Source organism: Podarcis tiliguerta (assembly GCF_965153285.1).
Source record: "Podarcis tiliguerta genome assembly, chromosome: 4".
Lineage (NCBI taxonomy): Eukaryota > Metazoa > Chordata > Lepidosauria > Squamata > Lacertidae > Podarcis > Podarcis tiliguerta.
The window spans coordinates 16,777,516-16,801,497 of NC_139537.1; the positions used below are offsets into that span (position 1 = coordinate 16,777,516).

At 47.1% G+C, this 23,982-nt stretch overlaps 1 protein-coding gene across 3 annotated transcripts in view; it reads right to left on the minus strand.

The window, feature by feature from the left end:
- MTMR2 (myotubularin related protein 2) overlaps nucleotides 1–19,109 on the minus strand; it is a 43,095-nt gene extending 23,986 nt beyond the window's left edge. For 2 of the 3 annotated variants that reach the window (XR_014510186.1, XR_014510187.1), the window contains exons 1-4: nucleotides 18,679–19,109; nucleotides 12,047–12,152; nucleotides 2,670–2,745; nucleotides 563–657 (exon numbers count right to left, since the gene is read on the minus strand). Coding sequence is in view for 1 of the 3 variants with exons in the window: in XM_083436490.1 (XP_083292616.1) it covers nucleotides 563–657; nucleotides 2,670–2,745; nucleotides 12,047–12,152; nucleotides 18,679–18,764 (363 nt within the window). In the remaining 2 variants the exon portion in view is untranslated. The remainder of the gene's footprint in view (nucleotides 1–562; nucleotides 658–2,669; nucleotides 2,746–12,046; nucleotides 12,153–18,678) is intronic. The other variant, XM_083436490.1, reaches the window with a different exon arrangement.
- Nucleotides 19,110–23,982: the final 4,873 nt, after the last annotated feature.

Below are 23,982 nucleotides of genomic sequence, written 5' to 3' on the forward strand. Positions count from 1 at the left end.
CATGATACATTTTTTCAGGTTGCGTCCCATGGCAACCCGGAAGTACTGGAAAGGGTTACTTCTGGGTTTCGCCACTTGCGCGCAAATGACGTCACGCACATGCACAGAAACGGCGAATCACGACCCGCACGCATGCAGAACCGGGTTGCGTTACTTTCAGGTTGCGAACGGGGCTCCGGAACGGATCCCGTTCGCAACCAGAGGTACCACTGTAGTTGTACTTCACCTGAAGGCACACTCCTCAATTTTCTCCCAAGACAAATGGACGCCAACCAACCAACAAGACTCCTCACCACACTGGGGAAGACTATGGCCAGGGCGCTTGCTTCTTAGGGTTCTTTCTCTTTAAACCAGACTTGGATGAGACAGCAGCCCAAAGAACAGGATGCTTCCAAAAAAGGACCATCCTCTGTAAAGTGGGACGCAGAGGTCATTCCCCAAGACCAGCTACCCAATTCTTTCAAAGCATACCCTCTCTACCCTTCCCAGCTTGCACTTGAAAAAAATAAGGTACCCCCCCCCCAAAAAAACCCAGTGAAAAGTTGCTCAATTCGAGCCTTACCCTTTCCATGCTTTTAAAATATAGCCTGTAATTTGTAACTGTCAGAGTTCCTCTAATGGCGCCGGTGAATGGGCAGATGTGAGTAACATCTTTTGCTAGGAGAAAGAAAGAAAGATGTCATATATACATATTATATGTATTTCCACATGGAGGTGCTGCAACGAGGTTTGGAACACCTTTCAATGTCTCTCAAAGCAGGTGAGGAGGAAGCTTTCAAGAATCATAGAATCATAGAGTTGGAATAGACCACAAGGACCATCGAGTCCAACCCCCTGCCAAGCAGGAACCACCATCAGAGCACTCCTGACATATGGTTGTCAAGCCTCTGCTTAAAGACCTCCAAAGAAGGAGACTCCACCACACTCCTTGGCAGCAAATTCCACTGTCGAACAGCTCTTACTGTCAGGAAGTTCTTCCTAATGTTTAGGTGGAATCTTCTTTCTTATAGTTTGGATCCATTGCTCCGTGTCCGCTTCTCTGGAGCAGCAGAAAACAACCTTTCTCCCTCCTCTATATGACATCCTTTTGTATATTTGAACATGGCTATCATATCACCCCTTAACCTCCTCTTCTCCAGGCTAAACATGCCCAGCTCCCTTAGCCGTTCCTCATAAGGCATCGTTTCCAGGCCTTTGACCATTTTGGTTGCCCTCCTCTGGACACGGAGCTGAATGAACAGCCTCTGTCCCAGTGGTTCTCAAAGGCAGGAGAGGATGGTTAAGTGTTGAGGGAAGATTCAAGGGCAATCAAATAAGCATTTAAACATTTCAGCGCAGTATAGTATAATATCATTGACTTTTTTCAAATTTGCAGAATATGGAGAGATATATTTTCAAAACCAAACACAGCTAGGAGTTGCTTCTTTTTGCTTTCCAGAGTTATTTCATATATATATATATATATATATATATATATATATATATATATATATATAAATTCAGTGTGGCGCAAGCAAATTTTTATTCCGAAAATGTGGCCCAGAGAAAAAAGTTTGAGAACCACTGCTATCCTTTTAAATATGTTGTGGGTGTGAAGGTTATTGTTTTGCTCTTGTTTTCGTTCTGTATTTTGCATTTTTATCTTGTAGTTTAATGCCATGAGCCGCCTTGAGATCTTCGGATGAAAGGTGGTATACAAATTTAATAAATGGAACAATAATAGTAATAGTAATAACCATAACTGCAAGTCCCACAATTCCTGGCCATTGGTCTTGTTTGCTGGGCCTGATGGGATTTATAGTCCAGCAACACCTGGAGGGCCAAATGGTTTCCTGCTCTAAGGTGAAATCAGCTCAACTTGTGCTTTTTCTTGCCACTGAAAAAAAACTTTAAAAGCCTCTTCTCAGTGGCTCTCCTTCAGTTTCACCAAGAGAAGTGGGTGCGGCAATGTAAACGACGACTAAAGAAAGGGAATTTCACACTTCATACCCATGCTCAGGCATATGGGAGAAGCATCATATAACACTGTTCATATCTATCCAGCCTAAGAGTACTGTTTTATGGATAGATAATGAAAATGCTGACCCTTTCTGGCTTTCCTTGAACATCTTGGCCAAACGTGCTTTGAGCTTGTCCCTTCCCCCCAGCAAAAAACCAAAAAACCCCTCTGAAGTTCTTTAACAACTAACTAACCCATCCGTAGTCATAGATACACGAGGGTTTTAAATAACTATCTACTAGCTGGTTATCATTCCTGAACACAGAAGCAATTTCAACAAAGGGAGAGAGCTTTCTGTTCAATCCTAATAAAAGAAACAGTGTGTTTTGTTCCGAGAAATGACTTCACGTGTTCCTTTCTCTCTCTTTTAAAAGGGAAAAAGTGGCATCATCCCATTTCTTATATTCCTTTTGAATAAATAAATAAATGGGTTTTTAAAACTGATTTTTCAACAAAAGCAACAAATAAATGGAGTACAATTAAGGTTGGGGGACGGAGGTCAGTTGAAGTACAAATGATAGGAGCTCAGTCTTGATTTAACATACAATATGCTGAAAAATAAAGGAATATCTGATATTAAACCATTGTGTCTGCTTGTCATAGCTATGTATGTGTAACCCAGTGCTATCTACCCGGGGGGAAAACATCAAAGAGAAATATCTGCACATACCCATGTCTTTAATGGTTTCTCCTGGTAGCAACGGGGGCTCCTCCATTTCAGCCAATTTATTAGATTCCCTGAGAACCTAAGATGAAAATCAGCTACATCAGTGTTAAACACTTTTGAAAAAGAAGATTATTTTATTGTTTTCCAGGTAATGGCAAGATGAACAAGCGCCTTCTCAAAGAAGTACAGCACTGATTTTCATAATAAAACAATACAAACGATATTGCCCATCACACAGAAGTATATTTCTACAGGGTGAGTCTTTTAAAAGAGGCCCCGTGGAACATGTATACAGTGGTGCCTCGCAAGACGAAAAGAATCCGTTCCGCGAGTCTTTTCGTCTTGCGGTTTTTTCGTCTTGCGAAGCAAGCCCATTGGCGGATTAGCGCTATTAGCGCTATTGACATTTTAAGGGCTAAAAACGGCTTCTTTAGGCTTAAGGGATTAGCGGTTTTGCTGCTAAAATGCTTTTAGCAGCTTAGCGCTTCACGAAAAGGGGTTTTGGAGCGGAAAAAAAATTTTTCGTCAATTTTTGTCTTGCGAAGCAAGCCCATAGGGAAATTTGTCTTGCAAAGCACCTCTGCAAACGGAAAACCCTTTCGTCTTGCGGGTTTTCCGTCTTGCGAGGCATTCGACTTGCGGGGCACCACTGTACTCTGTATCCACGGTGCCTCTTTTAAAAGACTCACCCTGTAAAAGTCTCCACATGAATTGGGAGCTCCACATTAATGTACTTTTTTGGAAAAGTATATGAAATAAAACTAAGCCAAGCTGAATCATATAAGTTATCGGACTTCTGGGTGTTCCTTTGTGCAGTTCGTTAGTTCTTCGTGGGGGTAGGAATGACTAAATCCCACAGTTGCAAAGACCAGGCTTGTTCATAAACCAACCCATCTGAAGTTTTACTCTTTCCATTCGTGAAAAAAATTATAATTACCCACTGATAATTGGATGCACAATAAATGAAATAATGGACAGTCTGCTGCCATTCTTTCAACGTGCCCAAAAATCAGTCACACGAGGCAGCTGATTCGCTTCAGTTGTCACACAATTCCTGTCTGAAAGTTGCTTCTCTGTAGGACCTGCACAGCAAATTGTACATGTAGATTGCAATTTGTGAGAAACCTGTCTCCATAAGGGCAAAGGTGGGGAGCCTACTACCCTCCAAAGGTTGTTCCAGATTGCCCAGCCAGCATTGACAATGCCCTGGCTTAAAGTAAGTAAGTGTGTGTGTGTGTGTGTGTGTGTTTAAAAACAAGATACTGACAACAAGGACATCTTGCATCAATTGCTGGAGTTACTCCTTTTGCACTTTTCTTTTAGGTAAAGGGACCCCTGACCATTACCGTATTTTTCGCCCTATAGGACGCACTTTCCCCCCTCCAAAAATGAAGGGGAAATGTGTGTGCATCCTATGGGGCGAATGCAGGCTTTTGCTGAAGCCTGGAGAGCGAGAGGGGTCGGTGCGCACTGACCCCTCTCACTCTCCAGGCTTCAGGAGAGCCCCAGCGCCAGCCCCACAAGGTTGGGGGACAGAGGGAGGCGGAACGCCGCCATCCCGCTGTGGTGCACATCGGGAGACAGCGGGATGGCGGCGTTCCGCCTCCCTCTGTCCCCGGACCTGGTCTGAAGGGGCGGTGGGGAGAAGAGCGCTTCTCCCCGCTGCCGGCCCCACAAGCGCCTGGGGGGGGGAAATAATTTTTTTTCTTTATTTCCCCCCCAAAAAACTTGGTGCGTCCTATGGGCCAGTGCGTCCTATGGGGCGAAAAATACGGTAGGTCCAGTCGTGGTCGACTCTGGGGTTGTGGTGCTCATCTCGCTTTATTGGCCGAGGGAGCCGGCGTACAGCTTCCGGGTCATGTGGCCAGCATGACTAAGCCGCTTCTGGCGAACCAGAGCAGCGCACGGAAACACCGTTTACCTTCCCGCCGGAGTGGTACCTATTTATCTACTTGCACTTTGACGTGCTTTTGAACTGCTAGGTTGGCAGGAGCAGGGACCGAGCAACGGGAGCTCACCCCGTCGTGGCGATTCGAACTGCCGACCTTCTGATCAGCAAGTCCTAGGCTCTGTGGTTTAACCCACAGTGCCACCCGTGTCCGAAAAAACTTTTCTTTTACTTACGTGTAAACTGCTGCATATTTGGACCTGCACAGAATTATCAAACTGCACCACCACAGGATTCTCGCAACTTTCTACACAATAGATCTGCTGCAAAACCCCCCCCAACAACAACAACAGAACAAAAAGCCAACCGCCTTGCTTTATTATGGTGGCGAAAGGGGCTTTTTCTGGGGATTAAATAAACAGATGTGGGGTGGGGTGGGGGAGAATAACTCAAGTCAGAATGATCTAAGCAGCCAGCAAAATCACTAATCCCATGGAAAAGCCTTGTGTCTTAATCGTTTGGCTTTTTAGAAGAGCGGGGGGAGAAGGAGGGAAATAAAATCATGCAGAAACACCATATGCAGATGGGTCGTTTTATGATGATGCACATGGAAGAAATCTGGAGGCATGCTGTAGACTAGGCAGCCAATCAAGCGGCAGGCCATAGGCTTGCCAGCCAATCCGATTCTGCAGATCATCTCACAGCATCCCATTTTGCTTACAAACCGGACATAAAGAATTAAGTTGGCACCCTGCTTTGAAATACAGAAAGTTGTCATTCATAGAATCTTATGTTGTTGCTGCTTTTTTCTGCAAAGTGCTGCAACGTGGACTGAAAAATAAATAAATAGTGCAAGAGCCTGATAGGGCGGACACAGCATTTCTTACTTGAATGTTTGCAAAGTTTGCTAAGATCATCTACAAACAGCTAGGGGAGTGTGTGTGTGTGTGTGTGTGTGTGTGTGTATACAGCTAGCATTACCCAGCGCACAACTGTACGGCATCTTCCTGCAATTGCCCCATTCAGTTTACTAAAACCCCAAACTCCAGTTTGGCGTAAACACGAGAGTAAAGAAAAAAATAAAAATAAAAAATACACACCTCGGTCCACCACATTTCATGGATATAGGAACCCCAACATTCCTGCAATGACTTAGGGTGCTTACAGACTACCGCTGGATTTAGTAGCATACCAGCAAATTTGTGTGGCATCATTAAAAGTGATGTCTTGCGCAACGAGCCCACTTATAAAAACAATGATTGACTTTTTGCAGAAAGGAAAGTGGTGGGGAATTGCAGGCGAAAGTATGGGATAACAGTTGGTCTACACAACATCGCACAAACAAATGGGCACGAATGCTCAGCGAATAGCAGGCTTTCCCCCCCATAAATTTTGTGCAACCAAATCAGGCTGAATGCCCAATAAACAGGTTGCCTAGAAGCAACCTTAGTTTTATCTGTTTTGGTTGGTTTGCCAAAGCTACCTCTGCCATATTTTCTCAGACTCCACCTTCCCCTGGGCCACACCTAGTCCTTTCTTTGAAGGTGGGAAGAGAGGTAACTTAAAAGTTACACTTCTTCAAGTTACAGGTGATGTCAATGTCAATTCTGGCTGCCTTGGAGCAGCCTCTCCCCTGAAGCATTTTCTCCTAAATCAGATCTAGGAAGATAGTGGCAACGTCTAACGCAGGAGGACAGAAAAGCTCACACTATCTAGTTCTTCCCTCAGACAACTGACTTTCCCCCCGATACAGATCTTCGTCCATTTCCCATTCATTCTAACATTATCCTCATAGAACGACATACATTTTCTTCCTCCGAAAACACCCCCAAAATTGTTCAGACTGCACCCACCTCTCACACCACTGTTAAATTAACTACAGCATGCCAATAAGCGGTACCGAAAACCCCTGTTTTTAGCTGTTAGTTAAACAAAGCAGAAGGGAAGTGCCAAGGGAAAACTATTGCAATAACCTTAGTTCATCAGAGCTGCCCCCAACCACAAAAAAAGGAAGTGGAGTGGGAGGAAAGTAAAGTGTCTTTGCCACTGTGTCAAATGATGGGAGCACTGGCTTCATCACCCAGGGATGAATTTCACGTGGGAATTTTGATCGCTGACACAAACCTGGAGCTGCAAATATGAGGCAGCGGTAGCATCTCTTTTAAAAATTCAAAGTTGAAAACCGGGCTTCCATCAGAGGCTGACTTAACACCTAGTCACTGGTCCCAGAATTGTCAGAACTAGCTAGCAGTAGCTCCCCGGGGTTTCAGAAGGGGAGTCTAACAACCCCAACCTGTTTGGAGATGCCTGGAATTCAAGCTTTGCGTGCAAAATGCGCGCTCCAAAAGCGAGCCACTGTGGCGTTCATACGGAGCCCCCGGTCGTCTCATGGACTATTGACCCGTACACCGCTAATCCGCTGCCACCAACCAGGTCCTCCCTGGTAAAATTACTTCAGTCTCAGTCAGCTGCTCAACTAATAAAGAAGAGTGTATTTTATTTCAGACACAAACAAACTTTTACGGCATTCCAAACGTGGTTGCTCTTTACTTTCTTAGTCTTATTTTCCTCTATCTCTTCTACCTCCCCACACGGCCCTAACTGTCTCTCTATTACCAACTACCTTTCCCAACCAGCCAACCCACTAAAACCAACCAGCTACCCACCAACAACTCCCAACGAACTGCTCCCAGAACTGGTTTTATAGTCCCACTGACTCCACCCCCCCCCCCGGTCCTGCCTGGGCAACCTGTTTAACTACTGTATTTTTCGCTCTATAAGACGCACCAGACCACAAGACGCACCTAGTTTTTGGAGGAGGAAAACAAGAAAAAAAAAATTCTGAATCTCAGAAGCCGGAACAACAAGAGGGATTGCTGCGCAGTGAAAGCAGCAATCCCTCTTGCTGTTCTGGCTTCTGGGATAGCTGCGCAGCCTGCATTCGCTCCATAGGACGCACACACATTTCCCCTTACTTTTTAGGAGGGGAAAAGTGTGTCTTACAGAGCAAAAAATACGGTATTTCCCCTCCAGCACTCTCTCATATATGTTAACGTCACAGCCACAAACCTCCTTGACAAAAAGAACGAGAACCTTTCTCGATCAAGAAGGCACCCAAAACCCACGCATATTTGGCAATAATAATAGTAATCATTAACCATCTACTTTTCTTCAGATGCTCGGCAGGGCTACCTAAGCTAAAGCACAACTCGGACTGATTGCCTTTCAGACTCATAAGAGAGAAGAAGAAAATCCCTTACCCCGTTGTACATTGCAAAAAAAGGAAAGGAAAGAAGGGTCTGAAGAAGGGTTCGTGGTAGGAAGGCAGGCAGACGCCTCAGAGGAAATAACGGATCACGTCCCAAGAGGGCATCCCAAGGCCAGGGGCGACCTCCCTTAAGCGCTCAGCTCCTCGCGAATGACAATCATAAATAGTTTCAGGGCGGCTTCCGCACGGCACATTTAGTGCCTATGCAAACATCTAGGGGACCTTGAACATTATTAAGATCACCTTCTCCTTTGGCTGTCTCTTGAAACATGAACATGCTCCAGAGGCACTTCCTTCCCCCCTTGCCTCAGAGACAGAAGATTGACCGAGTCTGGCTCTCCCTGATCTCATTTGCACTAAATCAATATATTGTAACCTGGGCCTTGACAGGTCTATGACGAGAGAGCTATAAATAGAGGGCAGGGGGAAAGGACACTTGGTATTAAAAGCGAATCCTGCTCAAATAAGCAGAATTCCTCCCTGTCAGGAGACAATTGGGGTGGGGGTTGACAGAAGAGAAACGGTAATGCTGAGCTTTCTTTGGAAAAGAAAGTACACAGAAAGAAGGCAGAGTCAGTGGATGAGCTAGGCTTGCCAAGGTCCAAGGAAAAAAGATGAGTTAAAAAGAAATTGCTGCACGACCTTCCTTCCTGTCAGGGTCATTTCAGACAATGCAGAAAAGAGAAGCTCCTGCATTGCCAACACAGGTTATTGCGGTTCCTGAAGGGCATTTCCATGTTTGGAAATATGAGGCAGCACACGTGTGTCCTCATGCACCCAAGCCAGTATTGTAAAACTCCACCCCCCCCCACCCGTTCCTCGGCCTTCAGAAACTGGGGGCAGACAAAAAACATGAATGACAGGGCCTTGTTAGCTGTGGCACCACAACCATGGAATGCCCTTTCAAGAAGGGAGGCATGCAGTGAAAACAATGAGCCCTTCTAGACGGGTGGGGTTTTTATTTTTGTTTTCTAGGTTTCGGCACAATAATAGTGCGTTAGCGTTGGATTTGTTCTGTTTTGCTAGTTGTTCCGCAATGTTTCCCCAGTGACATTATTACTGTCTGGAGGGGGCTATAGCGCAACAAAAGCGAGGCAAAAAAAGACCACTTGCAGCACGAAAAGTTACTGGATTTCAGTGGGGAAAATAAAGGACATGAACCAATTGGAAAGGAGCAGAATAATCTCACCCTAAGAGTTGTGGGAACTATAGTTTGCCAAGGAAGCCAAGAATTGCTAGGAGACCCCCTGCTCCCCTCCCAGAACTACACTTTCCAAAGTAATTTAACAACCAACCCCTCTTTCCAGTGAGCTCTGGTATATGTGAGCAGAACAAGGACAGCTGCCAGCACACTTAACGAACTACAGCTCCCAGAATTCTTTGGGGGAAGCCACTGTTTAAAGCGCTTTCAGCGTATGGAGTGAGTGTGGCCAGAGTCTCAGCCCATTTCAGGTGACATTGAGGGGGACATCGCTGCTGCCACTAGAAAGCTGAAGCACAGCTGGTCTGAAGCGAAGCCCACATTTTGGGGCACAATTCCATGTGAGGGGGGAAAACCGAAATGCTGTCACAATGCGGTTAGAAATGAAGCCAAATACTGAAATACACCTAAGCTACAGTGCCGGAGAAAGGTGGCAGTAAATATCCCATCAAAAATACGCACTGCACGAGAGGCCTGCTTTTGCTGCTCAATTCCTATTTGCGCTGCCTCAGCGTCTCCTACACTGAACACGCACCCTTAAACCTGCCCACATTTCAATGGATGCCAGGACTTGATATGCCTCTCCCCTTCAATTCTGAACAGAGGAGAGAGACAAAGAGCCACCCCTCTGTGAGTGAGCACATTAATGGCTAAAATACACCTATTTTCCCTCACCCCCTATTGCAGGGGGTACTTGATGTGGGGTACAGCATGCCTGCTCCATTGATTTATATGCTGTGTATTAGTTACACACACACACACACACCCACACACACACACACATATAAAATAGACCGCTGTTTCATAAAAAAGATTATCAAAGTGGTTTTTAACAAAAACACATAAACCGTACAGTAAAAAACATATTAAAAAGTTAACAATGGGCATCAATCAGGGGCGTAGGAAGGTGGGGGGGGGGGGGTTGCGGCCTACCCCAGGTGCCATCCTGATGGGGGAGTTGACAAAATAGCGGGCGGCACTCGCCTGCAATGCACACGAGTCACGTGTCTCGGCACCCGCAGGCTCTGCGCTGTCCGCCTGCTAACTCCCCCCCCCCCCAGCTGTAGGGCAGCTGAGGCCCTGCGGTATGCCCCATCCCTATGGGTGCCTTGCCCTGCCCCTATGGATGGTTTGCCCCGCCCCCGGGCATGCCAACCCAGGTGCCCAAGAGGCTTCCTCCGCCACTGGCACCAATTAACCGTTGTGCTCCTGCCACTTTTTGTGTTGCGCCACCCGGCCAATGGCAGCCATTTTGTGTTACGTCAGCCACCCCAATGGCAGCCAACCCTGTGATTCTATGAACGTTGGAAGTCAAAAACCCTTGCAGATCTCACTGCAAGTCACCATAAGTGGATCCGGATCTCCTTTCTGCCCACCTCTGCACTACAGGGTCAGGAGCTCGGCCTACACTCGAGTAGAACCCTGGCAGAGACACATGCCCGACTGGCATGCTCTCTCCCTCCTGGTTGATCATTCGGGAGCTTCAAAAGCTTTCTTCAGCCCAAACATCACAGCGACCGATGCCAACCGACACTGGCACACTTAGGGATCCGCAGAGTTTGCGCATCATGCGTGACAGACCTCAGCAACACAGCATTTTGGCCAATCTACTTTATTTACATGTAAACACACACGGAGCACTGTAACATGGCTCTGTCTCTCTCTAGCATCAGACAGCAAAGAGAAAAAGAACAAAGGACAACAGTCCCACTTCACGGAACACAGTAACACAAACATCCTGTCTTCGTCACTTCCCACTCTGTGGAGTCAAAACATTTACCGTCATGTGATAGACAACAATCCCATGACTGCAATCATAGAGCAGGAATTCTAACAGCGGCCTGTGCTGACCCTCTCCCAGATGGTACCAATGTAGTTCATACAGGCAACTTCCTCCTTGCCTGGGCTGCAGGAGTGTCTGGTGCAGAGGGGCACTACTAATCTGCTCCACCCGTGACAGCACCATCGTTGGATTGTGTGGGGCTGGGAAGGGTGTCAGTGAGGTCAGAGATGCGTGGGAGCACCTATGGGTGCAGCTGTGATCTTGCCGCTGCCCTGCCCCAGTAAGTGACCTCCTTCCTCCACACCTGCCGCTCCTGTGACATCAGGACAGATCAAAGAAAGCACTTCTTGCAGAGCACCTAGTTAAACTGTGGAACTCCCTCCCACAGGAGCAAGTAATGGCCATGAACCTGGGTGGCCTTTCAAAGAGGATTGAAGCCTGCCAGCCCCTACTCTAGAATGCAGATCAATCTCCTGAGCGCATTTTGCGGAAGCACACAGGAACATAGGAATCTGCATTATGCGGAATCAGATCATCGATCTGCCAAGCTCAATACTGTCTACACTGACTGGCAGCAGCCCTCCAAGGTTTTAAGCAGGCATCTCTCTTAGATATATCTTGAGATGGCAATACTAGATGAATAGCCATTCTACATATGCAGCAAATCCCGTTGCTTCTCCTCTCCCACTTCCGGACTACAGAATTCAGAATTTCTGTGGGGAAATATATAGGGCTGTCATACGTCCAGATTTTCCTGGACACAGCCAGGAAACAAGCTTGAAAATGGCGTCTGGGCGGATTTTTGCTGAATCGCCAAATTGTCCGGGAAAACCTAGACGTATGGCAAGTAGGGTGGTTTTTTTAAAAAAAGTATTGTTTTAGAATCCCAGAAAAGCCCCCAAATAGTGTTTTTTTTTGGGGGGGGGGGGAGGAGAGATGTTCTCAACAACTGAGACAAAAAACTCCTCAACGACTTTTCTCTGAATTTTCACTTTTGGTAATATAGCAACATGCCGTCTCATGTATTAATCAACATACATCAGGAGATAATTAATCTAATTGTAGCCTCCTCTTTGTACTACTATTTTTCTACGTACAGAAAGTTCTTCTTCAAGGAGGAGCCCCGAAACTCACAGCTCTCTTGTCTAAAGTTTAACAAAACATTACCGTACTACAAATTCAATAAAAATAAAAATGAATGATCACATGACTCCGCTGCTGCACATGCAGATTGGCTTACCCTTAGATCCGGAGAAAAATTTTCTGTGGAAGTGGAGACGGAATCCGATGAGACGACAGAAGCAGATTTTGTACGCGCCGAATGATCTGAATGAGAGGTGGAAGCGCTAGAGGAGGAGGAATGAGGGGGAGAAGGATGGGGGATAAAGACAGTTGTTTGGTGTTGCAGTATTGTACATTCTGGAGAAATTTCTTCACAGGTCTGCTGTGATCAAGAGGCCCAAGGACATTTGGTGCTTAGTCTTTTAACTATTCTGAGGTGGAGAAAGTAAGAAAGTTCATTAGGCCGTAACATGAGGGTATGGTTAAGGAGCAAACATTACAATTTATTTGGACGTCACAATAAACCGTAGCCTATCAGAACTGGAATGAGCCTATCCTCCAACCAGGCTCGTGAATATCTCCTCTGGTGCAGTCTAGAGGAAATTAATCAGATTTTAGTATTACGTCCGAGCGATGTAAACTATGAAATAACCCAGCTTCGCAAGCCACAGTTTAAAGTAGGTTTGTTTCAAACAAACCACAGTTAAGAGATTAATCAGTTTGTTGCGGTCATACAACACAACAAGCTGCGACTAATCGAAAACTGGAGGCAAAAGTTTCTAAGCCATGCCAAAGGAAGAGTCTGTCAGGATAAGCCATGGTTTGTTATAATGACATCTGAATGCAGGCAGGGTAATGGAACTCTAGAGCAGCCGCTCTCAACTTTGGGTCCCCATTATGTCATGGGACTACAACTCCCATCGTCCATGACCTGCTAGCTATGGATGATGGGAGTTGTAGTCCAACAACTTGAAAAAGGCTGCTCTAGAGGTAGAATTCAATCCTTCTGCTCAGAATCAGCAATGCCACTGCTGGGGTCGGGGGGCAGAGGAGCGCCTCCCCTCCGTGCCAGCCAGTCTTCCACACCAGCCGCTCCTGTTTGGGGTTACTTCGTTTAGAATAAAGGTGAGTAACAGCAGATTGGGGGGTGTACAAAATTACCGTATTTTTTGCTCTATAAGACTCACTTTTTCCTTCCTAAAAAGTAAGGGGAAATGTGTGTGCGTCTTATGGAGCGAATGCAGGCTGTGCAGCTATCCCAGAAGCCAGAACAGCAAGAGGGATTGCTGCTTTCACTGCGCAGCGATCCCTCTTGTTGTTCTGGCTTCTGAGATTCAGAATATTTTTTTTCTTGTTTTCCTCCTCCAAAAACTAGGTGCGTCTTGTGGTCTAGTGCGTCTTATAGAGCGAAAAATACGGTATATACACTGTAGAGAACATGGATAGGGAGGCATTTTTCTCCCTCTCTCATAATATTAGAACCAAGGTCATCAGATAAAGCTGGACGGGTGGCGAATGAGAACAACAGACAAAAGAAAGCATTTCTTTCTTACCCATGATGATGGTTATATGTTACATCCAAAATCATCATCTCACACAACTGCGATTCCTGAGCGTGTGGGGAATGTCTACACAGGAAGCCTTTTCAAACGGCTGCTTTTCAAACATCCTGTTTAATGTCGAAATTAGAGGGCCAGAGGGGCATGACGACACCAGGGGGGTGGGAGAAGGCCAATATTTGCAGAGCCCCTGCCCACATTTAGCCTCTGTGTGTAGGGGACAGCAGAGGGGCTATGGATTAATATGAATCCACTGTTTACAGCTATATCTTAGCACGGATACCTGCCGATGGAAGGTATTTTTATATTGTGAGCCGCCCTGTGCTCTTTGGAGAACTGAACATGCGGCAGAGACTGTGGTAGCCTTAAGAAATATTATTTATTCACCTACTGACACCTTCAATCTGCATGGAGGGAGTCCAGATCTTACAGCAGGCCTCTATCTCAGGTGAGGCCTGCCTTGGAAAGGAAGCTTAAACCTGTATTTTCCCACAGGCCTGCAATATTCTCTTCACAAATAATCAAAATCCTACCATATTATTAATTTCTAGGGTTTAGGGCATGGGTAGGCGGGATGCGGGTGGCGCTGTGGTCTAAACCACAGAGCCTAGGGCTTGCCAATCAGAAGGTTGGCGGTTCGAATCCCCGCGACAGGGTGAGCTCCCGTTGCTCAGTCCCTGCTCCTGCCAACCTAGCAATTCGAAAGCACATCAAAGTGCAAGTAGATAAATAGGTACTGCTCCGGCGGGAAGGCAAACGGCGTTTCTGTGCGCTGCTCTGGCCACATGACCCGGAAGCTGTACACCGGCTCCCTCGGCCAATAAAGCGAGATGAGCGCTGCAACCCCGGAGTCGGCCACGACTGGACCTAATGGTCAAGGGTCCCTTTACCTTTACCTTAGGCAAACTAAGGCCTAGCGGCCAGATCCGGTCCAATCACCTTCTAAATCCGGCCAATGTTTTTACATGAGTAGAATGTGTCCTTTTATTTAAAATGCATCTCTGGGTTATTTGTGGGGCATAGGAATTTGTTCATCCCACCCCCCCAAAAAAAATATAGTCCGCCCCCCCCCCAAGGTCTGAGGGACAGTGGACCGGCTCCCTGCTGAAGAAGTTTGCTGGCCCCTGGTTTAGGGGGACCCCCCCAAAAAAAACTGTAACAATAATAGAATCATAGAGTTGGAGGGGACCCTGACGGTCATCTAGACCAACCGCCTGCAATGTAGGAATATGCTGTTGTCCTTTGCAGGGTTAGAAACTATAGCCTTGTCACTATGAGCATCATGCTGTAACTGGCTGAGGTATAACAATATAGGAATCTTCCCTTTACCGAGTCAGACTATTGGCCCATCTAGTTCCATATTGTCTACACTGGCTGGCAGCAGCTCTCCACATTCCCAGCCCTACCTGAAGAGGATGGGGATTAGGCCTTCTGCAAAACGGATGTCCCAACCCAGGTTCAGATCAGTCCACAAAATCTTTGTGCCACAATAAATCTGTTAAGCTACCACAATGCTCTTTCCTCGTGTAGGCTCTAGCGTATGAACACAGTTACCCTGGCGGAATTTATCTGTAGGATATATTTTCCCAGAAGCAAATTGAGAAAGGTGCCCTAGACTCGGACCATGGGTGAGCTTCTTTCTGGCTGCGTCCATTCGATGATCACACAATAGCCTACAGTATCCCAAGCAGCAGTCATACACTATTAGACCTTTTTTTTTTTTTAATACTGGATTTTGTGGGGTGGGGGAAGCTAAATTACAGAATTCCTGCAGCTTGTGTAAGGCGCTTGGTAAACAAAGCCTGAATTGTTTGCTCCTTTTTTGCTCCACTCGAAGAACAGAAAGCCAACCAGGCATTGAAATGCAATACAGTGTTCCTATGGAACAATCCTCAGGCTCCAGTGAATTAGGCCATTCATGAGCCAAAAGGCCTCTCTAGGAGTGCAACCCTTTGGTTTTGGCTATAGAACCCGGCTTCCCGAGAATCTTTTGTTCTCCCTTTCTTTTCTTTTTTTAAAATAGCATGTTTCTAGACCTTAAGGCTATGGAAGGCAAGCTTGAAAGTCGATGAAGGGGGAAGAACCTCAAGACTAAACTATACACACACACATATATATGTAGTGATTTAAGCCACTTGCAACTGCTTTGTATTCATAAAGGAAAAGAAGTCAGGGGGAAAAAGGTGGAGTTTAGCATTTTCCAAGCTAGCAGGGTGCACTCAGAATTTCTTCCCACGCCACCTGCTTTGCCAGCCACAGGGGGAAAAGATAATGGAGGTTCAACATTCCACCCAACAGTGACAAATGGCTATTAGGTCCATAAATTGCCATACAGCATATATTCAATACAAAAAACAGTGACAATTTGTTGTTGACAAAGGACAGCTGGACATATAAAGGGCCCCATTACCTTCAGTAGCTTAGGTAAAGGTAAAGGGACCCCTGACCATTAGGTCCAGTTGCAGATGACTCTGGGGTTGTGGCGCTCATCTCGCTTTACTGGCCGAGGGAGCCGGCGTAAAGCTTCCAGGTCATGTGGCCAGCATGACTAAGCTGCTTCTGGCGAACCAGAGCAGCGCACGGAAACGCCGTTTACCTTCCCGCCCGAGCGGTACCTACTTGCACTTTGACGTGCTTTCAAACTGCTAGGTTGGCAGGAGCAGGGGCCGAGCAACGTGAGCTCACCCCGTCGCGGGCATTTGAACCACCGACCTTCTGATCGGCAAGTCCTAGGCTCTGTGGTTTAACCCACAGTGCCACCCGCGTCCCTTAGGGCCTCATCAAACCTAAATCTGGCCCTGCTGCCAGTGAAACTCCGTGTGCACTGCCATCCAGGCATGTGCTGCTGTGGTCTTAGATGTACACACCTCAAGTTAGAAGCTGGTTTGAGGGGAAATTCAAACAGCAGCATTTCTCAAGAAGCTGTAGAACACCTAGGGATTGTGTACTCAGCTTCAAACACCTGTAGTGGGAGCACACAGGAGCCAGAGTATACAATAATGCGTACACAGCCTCAGAGTCAGGCAGGAATACCCTGCACAACTATTTGACTTTCTACATCACTAGGCGGAATCTGTTCAGTGTGGTTGTGTTTTTTTTAATGCTTTATTTATGGCTGATGGCGACTTTTGCCTTGTTACGATTATGGACTTTTGTCATGTTGCAAGCTGCCTGAGCATGGTTTGAACTATGGAGAGGCGGCATAAAAATAAAATTATGTATTATATTGCTGAAAAAAGACATGCTAATATGCTTAGATTAAGAATGTAAATGCATGAAAACAATAAATAATCAATGACATATGTATGTATATTGAGAAAACAAAAACAATCAGAATGCAATGATAAGGGTAAAATTGATTCTAGAGAAGACGAGTAGCGGTGGAGGGAAGTTAAACAGGGTGGTGGCTTTATTTTATTTTGTTTATGTTTTTTCTTTTTCTTTTTTGGATATTGTATAATGATTTAATGTGTAATGATTTAATGTTTCTTTTCTGTTGTGTATTATTTCTCTTTTTTTAATTTAATTGTGTGACGGAAAATCTAAATAAAAATACAAAAAAAGATGGAAAAAAATAAACTGTCCTATCAGTCTAAAATAATAATAAAAAAATTATGTACGCATGGAAATAAGGAAATAAACCATCAATTTAAAGCACATTGACGCCCCTTTAACGGGCATCTTCCCCCCCAAATCAACCGGACTGAATCATCCAGGGGTCCTTTACCTTTTTTTACAATGGAAACTGTAGTTTAACCCTGACAGAGCTACACTTCCCAGCACCCTTAACAAACCTGAGTCCCCAAGATTTTGGGGGAGTAGGGGACACTGTGTTTACAATGTATGGTATGTTTGCGACCAAGGTTTATGGGGAAAGGATCATGACTCGGTGGTGGACGACCCAATTTGTGCTCAAAGGGTCAAAGCTTCTATTCCTGGCATCTCTAGGTTTTGAAAAAGTAGGTGGTAGATTCTCTGCCTGGAGAATCCCTGGCAGGTTACCTAAGTACCTGAAGGAGCAGAAGAGATTTTGTTGAGGCCCTTCTCCAGGTGTCTTTTAAAAACAGTTCCCAGAATTCCCTGGGAAGAGAGACTGGTAAGCCACTCTAGAAATTGCAGCTGGGGGGTGGGTTGGAATAGGGGTCTGCTAACAACACTCTGCACCTCTAACAAACTACAGTTCCCAGGATTCTTTGGGAGAAGTCACAACTGCTTCAAGTGGTATGATGCTGTTTTAAATGTCTGGTGCAGATGGGGCCACAATCAAGATGGATTGCCAGTTCACGCACAACCCTGCCTTAAAATATGATAGGTGAAATTCAGCGTTCCAAATCAAGGATGTGATCAACCTTGCAAGGTAGTCGGGTCAGGAAAAAGGAGGCAATACTAAAGTGATAAATAAAATAAGAAAATGTCCTCTGATGGAATAAATTAAAAGAAATAAAGATATACAAACACTTCCATTAAGGACGAAATAAAAATAAAGCAAAGACACACAGAGATAAAAAAAATCTCACACACACAATCCTACAAGCATTGTCCTCTATTTCCCACCCCGAAATAGCGCAGCACGGTGAATGGCCCAAGTATCCAACACCTCACAGGGCGCAACCCTCTCCGCATTTACTCGGGAACAAGCCCCACTGTGTTCAGTAGCACTTACTCCCAGGTAAACTCACGGGATTGCAGCATTAAAATGTTTGGAATCCGCCCCCGCCCTTTCTATTCAGCGCTCGTTCCTCTGCGTGTTTACTCAGATGTAAGCCTCGCCGAGGGAGGGGTGGGGAAACAGGGTGCGCTCCCGAGCGCAGGGGACCGAAACCGGCGCTTCCTCCGCGGGTTGATGGGCTCCTGTGCAAAGCGCGCTGAGGATCCCGCTGCAAGGAGCGCGCTCGGCCTCGGATGCCCTGGAACCCCACGGAACCCCCGGTGCGCTTACCAAGAAGAGTGCCTCTGAGCATGTGCAGTTCCCCGATCACACCCAGCCCTGGGATTTAACCACAAGCCACCCAGGTGCAACGGGCGCAGTGTGTGCGTAATAGCGCACCTCTCTCTCCAGCACTGACCTGTGCCAGTTAGAAGCGCAGGTTATGGAAAGGGGAAGGAGGGAATATGGGGGTCCGCTTCCTCCCCCGCAGAAGAAACAAACCAAACCCTAGAGATACGAAAGCGCCAAACAACAACCCCCCCCCCCCGCCCCTACTCTCTCCTCCAGGGCTTTCCCACCCTGGAGGGTGAAGGGCGGTTTTACCTGGAGAGGGAATCCGGGCTGGGCTGGCGGGTGGCGGGCGGAGCCTCCTTGGAGGCGATGCTCTCGCAGCTGGAGCTCCTCTCCATGCTGGATCTCCTTTAGGGTTTGCAGAGGTTGTGTGTGTGTGTGTGTGTGTGTGTGTGTGTGTTGCCGGCGGGGGGAAAGGAATCCCCTCCCCGGGAAATCAAAAGAGCAGAGCGGATTGTCAAAGGAGTGGGAAGCCGAGAGTGGCGAAGGAAGCTGCCATGTTAGCCCACAGTGCTGTGCGCACGGCCGGGCGGATGATGCTCCGTCCCTCCACCCCCTAAGGGAGGAGGAGGAGGAATCTGCATCTCTCCTGCGCCCGGGAGGGCGGGAAAAGGAGGAGGCGGAGAGGCTTGCACGACCCGCTTGTCACCATCATCGTCTTCATTTTGGTCCCAAACGGCCGCCTCTGGTTTTTGTGTGTCTTGGAATTAAGGAATTGAGCTCTGTTCGGCGTGGGCTGCCCCCGCCCCCAACGAATCAAGTAAATAAATCAAAAAATACTCGTAGAAAGATTTTGACACACCTTTCTGAGCACTTGGGGTCATAGAATCAAAGAATTTGAAGGGATCTTGAGGACCACCCTAAGCCCAAACCCCTTGTTAGGCAGGAATATTCAGCTGACCACACCTGCAACCTTGACGTTATTAGCACCACGCTCCAACCAACTGAGCTATGTCCGGGGTCAAAAGAAATTAATTGAAGACAGCTGTCGTTGAGACTATTTCCTTCCGAATCTGTTAGACCATGGATAGGCAAACTAAGGCCCGGGGGCCGGATCTGGCCCAATCCCCTTCTAAATCCGGCTCATGGATGGTCCGGGAATCAGCGTGTTTTTACATGAGCAGAATGTGTGCTTTTATTTAAAATGCATCTCTGGGTTATTTGTGGGGCATAGGAATTCGTTCTTTTTTTTTTCCTTTTTCAAAATATAGTCCAGCCCCCCACAAGGTCTGAGGGACAGTGGACCGGACCCCTGCTGATAAGGTTTGCTGACCCCTGTGTTAGACAGAGCCATACAGAGGATGAGGACAGCAGTCGGGTGCCCTCCCAGCATAAATCTTGGCTATGCCCATGCCCACAGGGTCACCGTTTGGTTGCTGTTGGTGCTTGAAGAACTGGGGGTCCAAAATCTTTACTGATCTACGGTAAATGGCGCAGGATTAAACTGCGGAACTCATCGCCACAAGATGCAGCAATGGCCACCAATTTGAACAGCTTTAAAGGGGTCTGGGAAGCTTTGTGGAGTTTAAGGCTGTACTAGCTGCGCCCTGGCTCCAGTGTCAGTGGTGATAAGACTCCGAGTACAAGTTGTTGGGAAGCAAAAGGATGAGGAGCTGTTGTGACAGCGCTGGCCTCCTGGCAGCAGGATTGCTTCAGCTTACCTGGCTGGCTAGAAGGCAGGGTGGTGTGGGGACGCCAGTGGAACCAGTCTAGCATGCCCATGGTGCCCAGACTTACCCACCACTGCCACCTCCAAGCAGATGGCTTGATAGCCCCTGAAGCAAGTTATGTGACTCTGTCTTGCTAGCTGCTCCTGATAAAAAACTGGGGAAGCAGGCATGATGTGTTTCTGACTGGTTGCTATGAGAACAGGATGCTGGCTTAGAATGGGCCTTTGGATATATGGAGGAAGTTTAGTACAGAAGCTGATGGGACGAGAAGGTTTAAATGCACAGTTCAGGGCCCCAGTGCATGTTGGCAGGGAATTTTCTAGGAGATCCTGTGTCCCTAGGGCATTTTAGTGCCAGGTAACAGATATATATACAGTGGTACTTCGGCTTAAGTACTTAATTTGTTCTGGAGGTCTGTTCTTAACCTGAAACTGTTCTTAACCTGAAGCACAACTTTAGCTAATGGGGCCTCCAGCCGCCATGCCACAATTTCTGTTCTCATCCTGAAGCAAAGTTCTTAACCCGAGGTAATATTCCTGGGTTAGTGGAGTCTGTAAGCTGAAGCGTATGTAACCTGAAGTGTATGTAACCCAAGGTACCACTGTAATAATAATAATAACAACAAATAATTTATACCCTGCCCATCTGGCTGGGTTTCCCCAGCCACTCTGGGCGGCTCCCAACAGAATATTAATAATAAAAAGCGATAAAACTTTAAAGACGTCCCTAAACAGGGCTGCCTTCAGATGTCTTCTAAAAGTCAGGTAGTTGTTTATTTCCTTGACATCTGATGGGAGGGCGTTTTACAGGCGCCACTACCGAAAAGGCCCTCTTCCTGGTTCCCTGTAACCTCACTTCTCAGAGGGAGGGAACCGCCAGAAGGCCCTCGGAGCTGGACCTCAATGTCAAGGCTGAACGACGGGGGTGGAGACGTTCCTTCAGGTATACTGGGTATAAAGAGCCTGAAACTCTGGAGAGCCATGGCATAGGAAGGAAGCTTCCTTCCAGGGCTGTCTTAAGCATATCCGGTGCCGTGGTGCAAAAATCCCTCCGGTGGTTCCCCCCTTTCCCCAGAGTTGTCCACCTTTTTTTAGGGAGGATGGCACGGCTGGAGGAGGCTTGCAGCGGCTAGAGGGCGGTTCCTCTGGCGGGGAAGAGGCAGAGGTGGGCGAGGGCGGCGGGCTGATGCCAGGAGGCGCCACATCCAGCATCTGCCTCTTCCCTGGCGCCCTCCAGAACCTGGCGCCTTGGCGTCCCGCGCCACTAGCCTCTATGGGTAAGACGCCCCTGCTTCCTTCTGTTGTGTTCTGGCCAATTGGCACTGAGAAGGTGGGATAAATGGTAAGGACTAGGAACTTGCATACAAAATCTGTTTCGTATGGTTCAGTCGCTTTGATGGATCCCTGCTTTGGTTCACACAGCTTGCCCCCCTCCCCCATGCAGACAAGTCTGCCTGTGCATGGAAAATCTCACTGCCACGCAGCTGGCCCTCTCCAGAATGCTGATGGCTGTGGAATAGCGGGATGAGACCTGTCGTTCTAACATTTGAACAATTCCCTTCCATGGAGAATTGTCAGGAAACAAAAGGGAGAAGTGGAAAGGAGGAGGAGGAAACCGGGCATTGTGAATAAAGGATGCAGACATTGAAGGGGAAGCCAGGAGTTCGGCCTCCGCTGTTTGCTTCTCAATACCAGTTTCTGGGTGGGAACTGCAAGCAGGGACAGAGCTGTTGAACTCAGACCCTCCTTGCAGGCGGCTTCCCAGAGGCACCTAGTTGGCCGCTATGAGAATAGGATGCTGGAGTTAGATGCCCTTTGTTCTTAGGCTCCCGTTGGGCATCTCTGCCCATCCTGAAGTATTTCTGAAGGATGAGGAGAGGTGGGGAGAAATGAGACAAAATCTGGTTTGTCCCCGAGGACTTTGAATCACAAGGCTTCCTAGGTGGTTTGGCTGCTGTGTGCCACAAATGTACTAGTACCTTGGACTCATTCTGGGATGGCCACCCATTGGGGGACACCCGAAAGAAGTCACATTTTTGCATCGCGTTTGCACTTATGCTAATATAGTCCCTGTGACATTAACATGTGAGAGTGCTGGAGGTGAAATAGTTAAACAGGTTACCCAATCAGGACCCAGAAGGGTGGAGTCAGAGGGACTATAAAAGCAGCTCTGGGAAGGGCGAAGGGAGGAGTTTGTTGGGAGTTGGGTGGTTGGTTGGAGTGGGAGTGAATTGGTATAGAGTCTGTGGGTAGGTTGAGTTAGCTAAAGGTAAAGGTACCCCTGCCCGTACGGGCCAGTCGTGTCCGACTCTAGGGTTGTGCGCTCATCTCGCTCAAGAGGCCGGGAGCCAGCGCTGTCCGCAGACACTTCCGGGTCACGTGGCCAGCGTGACGAAGCTGCAGCTGGCGATCCAGCACCAGAGCCGCACACGGAAACGCCGTTTACCTTCCCGCTATAAAGCGGTACCTATTTATCTACTTGCACTTAGGGGTGCTTTCAAACTGCTAGGTGGGCAGGAGCTGGGACCGAACGACGGGAGCTCATCCCGTCGCGGGGATTCGAACCGCCGACCATGCGATCGGCAAGTCCTAGGCGCTGAGGTTTTACCCACAGCGCCACCCGCGTCCCGGATTTTGAGGTTGAGTTAGTGTAGTGAAATAAGCTGAGTCAGGAATAGTTAGGGGCTTAGAAGACAGATAAATATCTGAGAGGTGGTTTAGTGAGAGCAGGTAGTGGAAGTTATAGGACTGGATAGGCACCCCATGATTGTAATGGAACTGTTTATGAAACCGCACGCTTGTTAAACTGCAATAAATAAACAGAAACTTGTGTTCTGATTTAACCCTGACTGGACTCAGTATTGTACCAGGTAGGGCCTGGGTGGTGGCAGCAAGAAATAAAGTGGTGGCACAGGGATCAATAGACGGTGAAACGTCCGGGGACCCTGAGTGATCGCCACAGTCCCGAAAATGCATCACCATAAAGGTGGCACAAATCCGCACATATTAATTTGTATGTATAGATGCAAATTTAGAAATAGCTGCAATAATTTAAGTGGGACACCCAGTACCTCTGGGGGGACAAGACTTTGACCAGGTGGTTTCTGGGTGGCTTCTCAGACTGCTGCCCAGGTCCTCAGTGTTGATGGGCGACAGAGAGCCGCCTTGCCTGGTTTTGCACCCAGCCCCAGTTCAAAATGGCTTGATTTGAACTAGGCATCCAGTACAACTTTATTTATTTTTTAATCTGTTCACTGTTGGTTTTTTCAGAGTCTTCTGGTTTTCTGGCAGTTGTGCAGACTTCCCTTCTCACCGTCAGATTCTCAAATATTAATTTCATTATCCTGGTGCCCTATATTATTAGATGCTCCGAGGATATCTTCATGCATGATGCTAAAAATAGGGCTGGATTATGATGGAGCAATTGAAGCAATTGTACCTGGGGTTGAGACCTGCGAAGAGGCCTCATTGCCTGTTGTTTTGCTCCTTGTGTGCCTCAGCCCTTCATCTCCATGTGTTGTAATATACTAATATGCATAATTCATTCATTTTTAAAATGAAATAAGGTTTATTTAGTTCATGCATTCCTTGGGGGAGAAGGGGACCCTTTTTTGTAGGTGGGGGGAAAGGTCAACTACACCAGGCCCTCATCCATCTCGGCTAAAATACATGTCTTTGGAGTCTCACATGTTTGTGCACCCAAGTGAATATTGTTGATTTTATTCCCACAAAAAATGTGTGTGTTTAAGTGCAGAAACACTGCCTTAAGAGAAAAACTGAAATACTCAAGGCAGCTTTCATCAAAATCAGTCAAACTACAAAGTACAATACAGTGGTACCTCGGGTTAAGTACTTAATTCGTTCCGAAGGTCTGTACTTAACCTGAA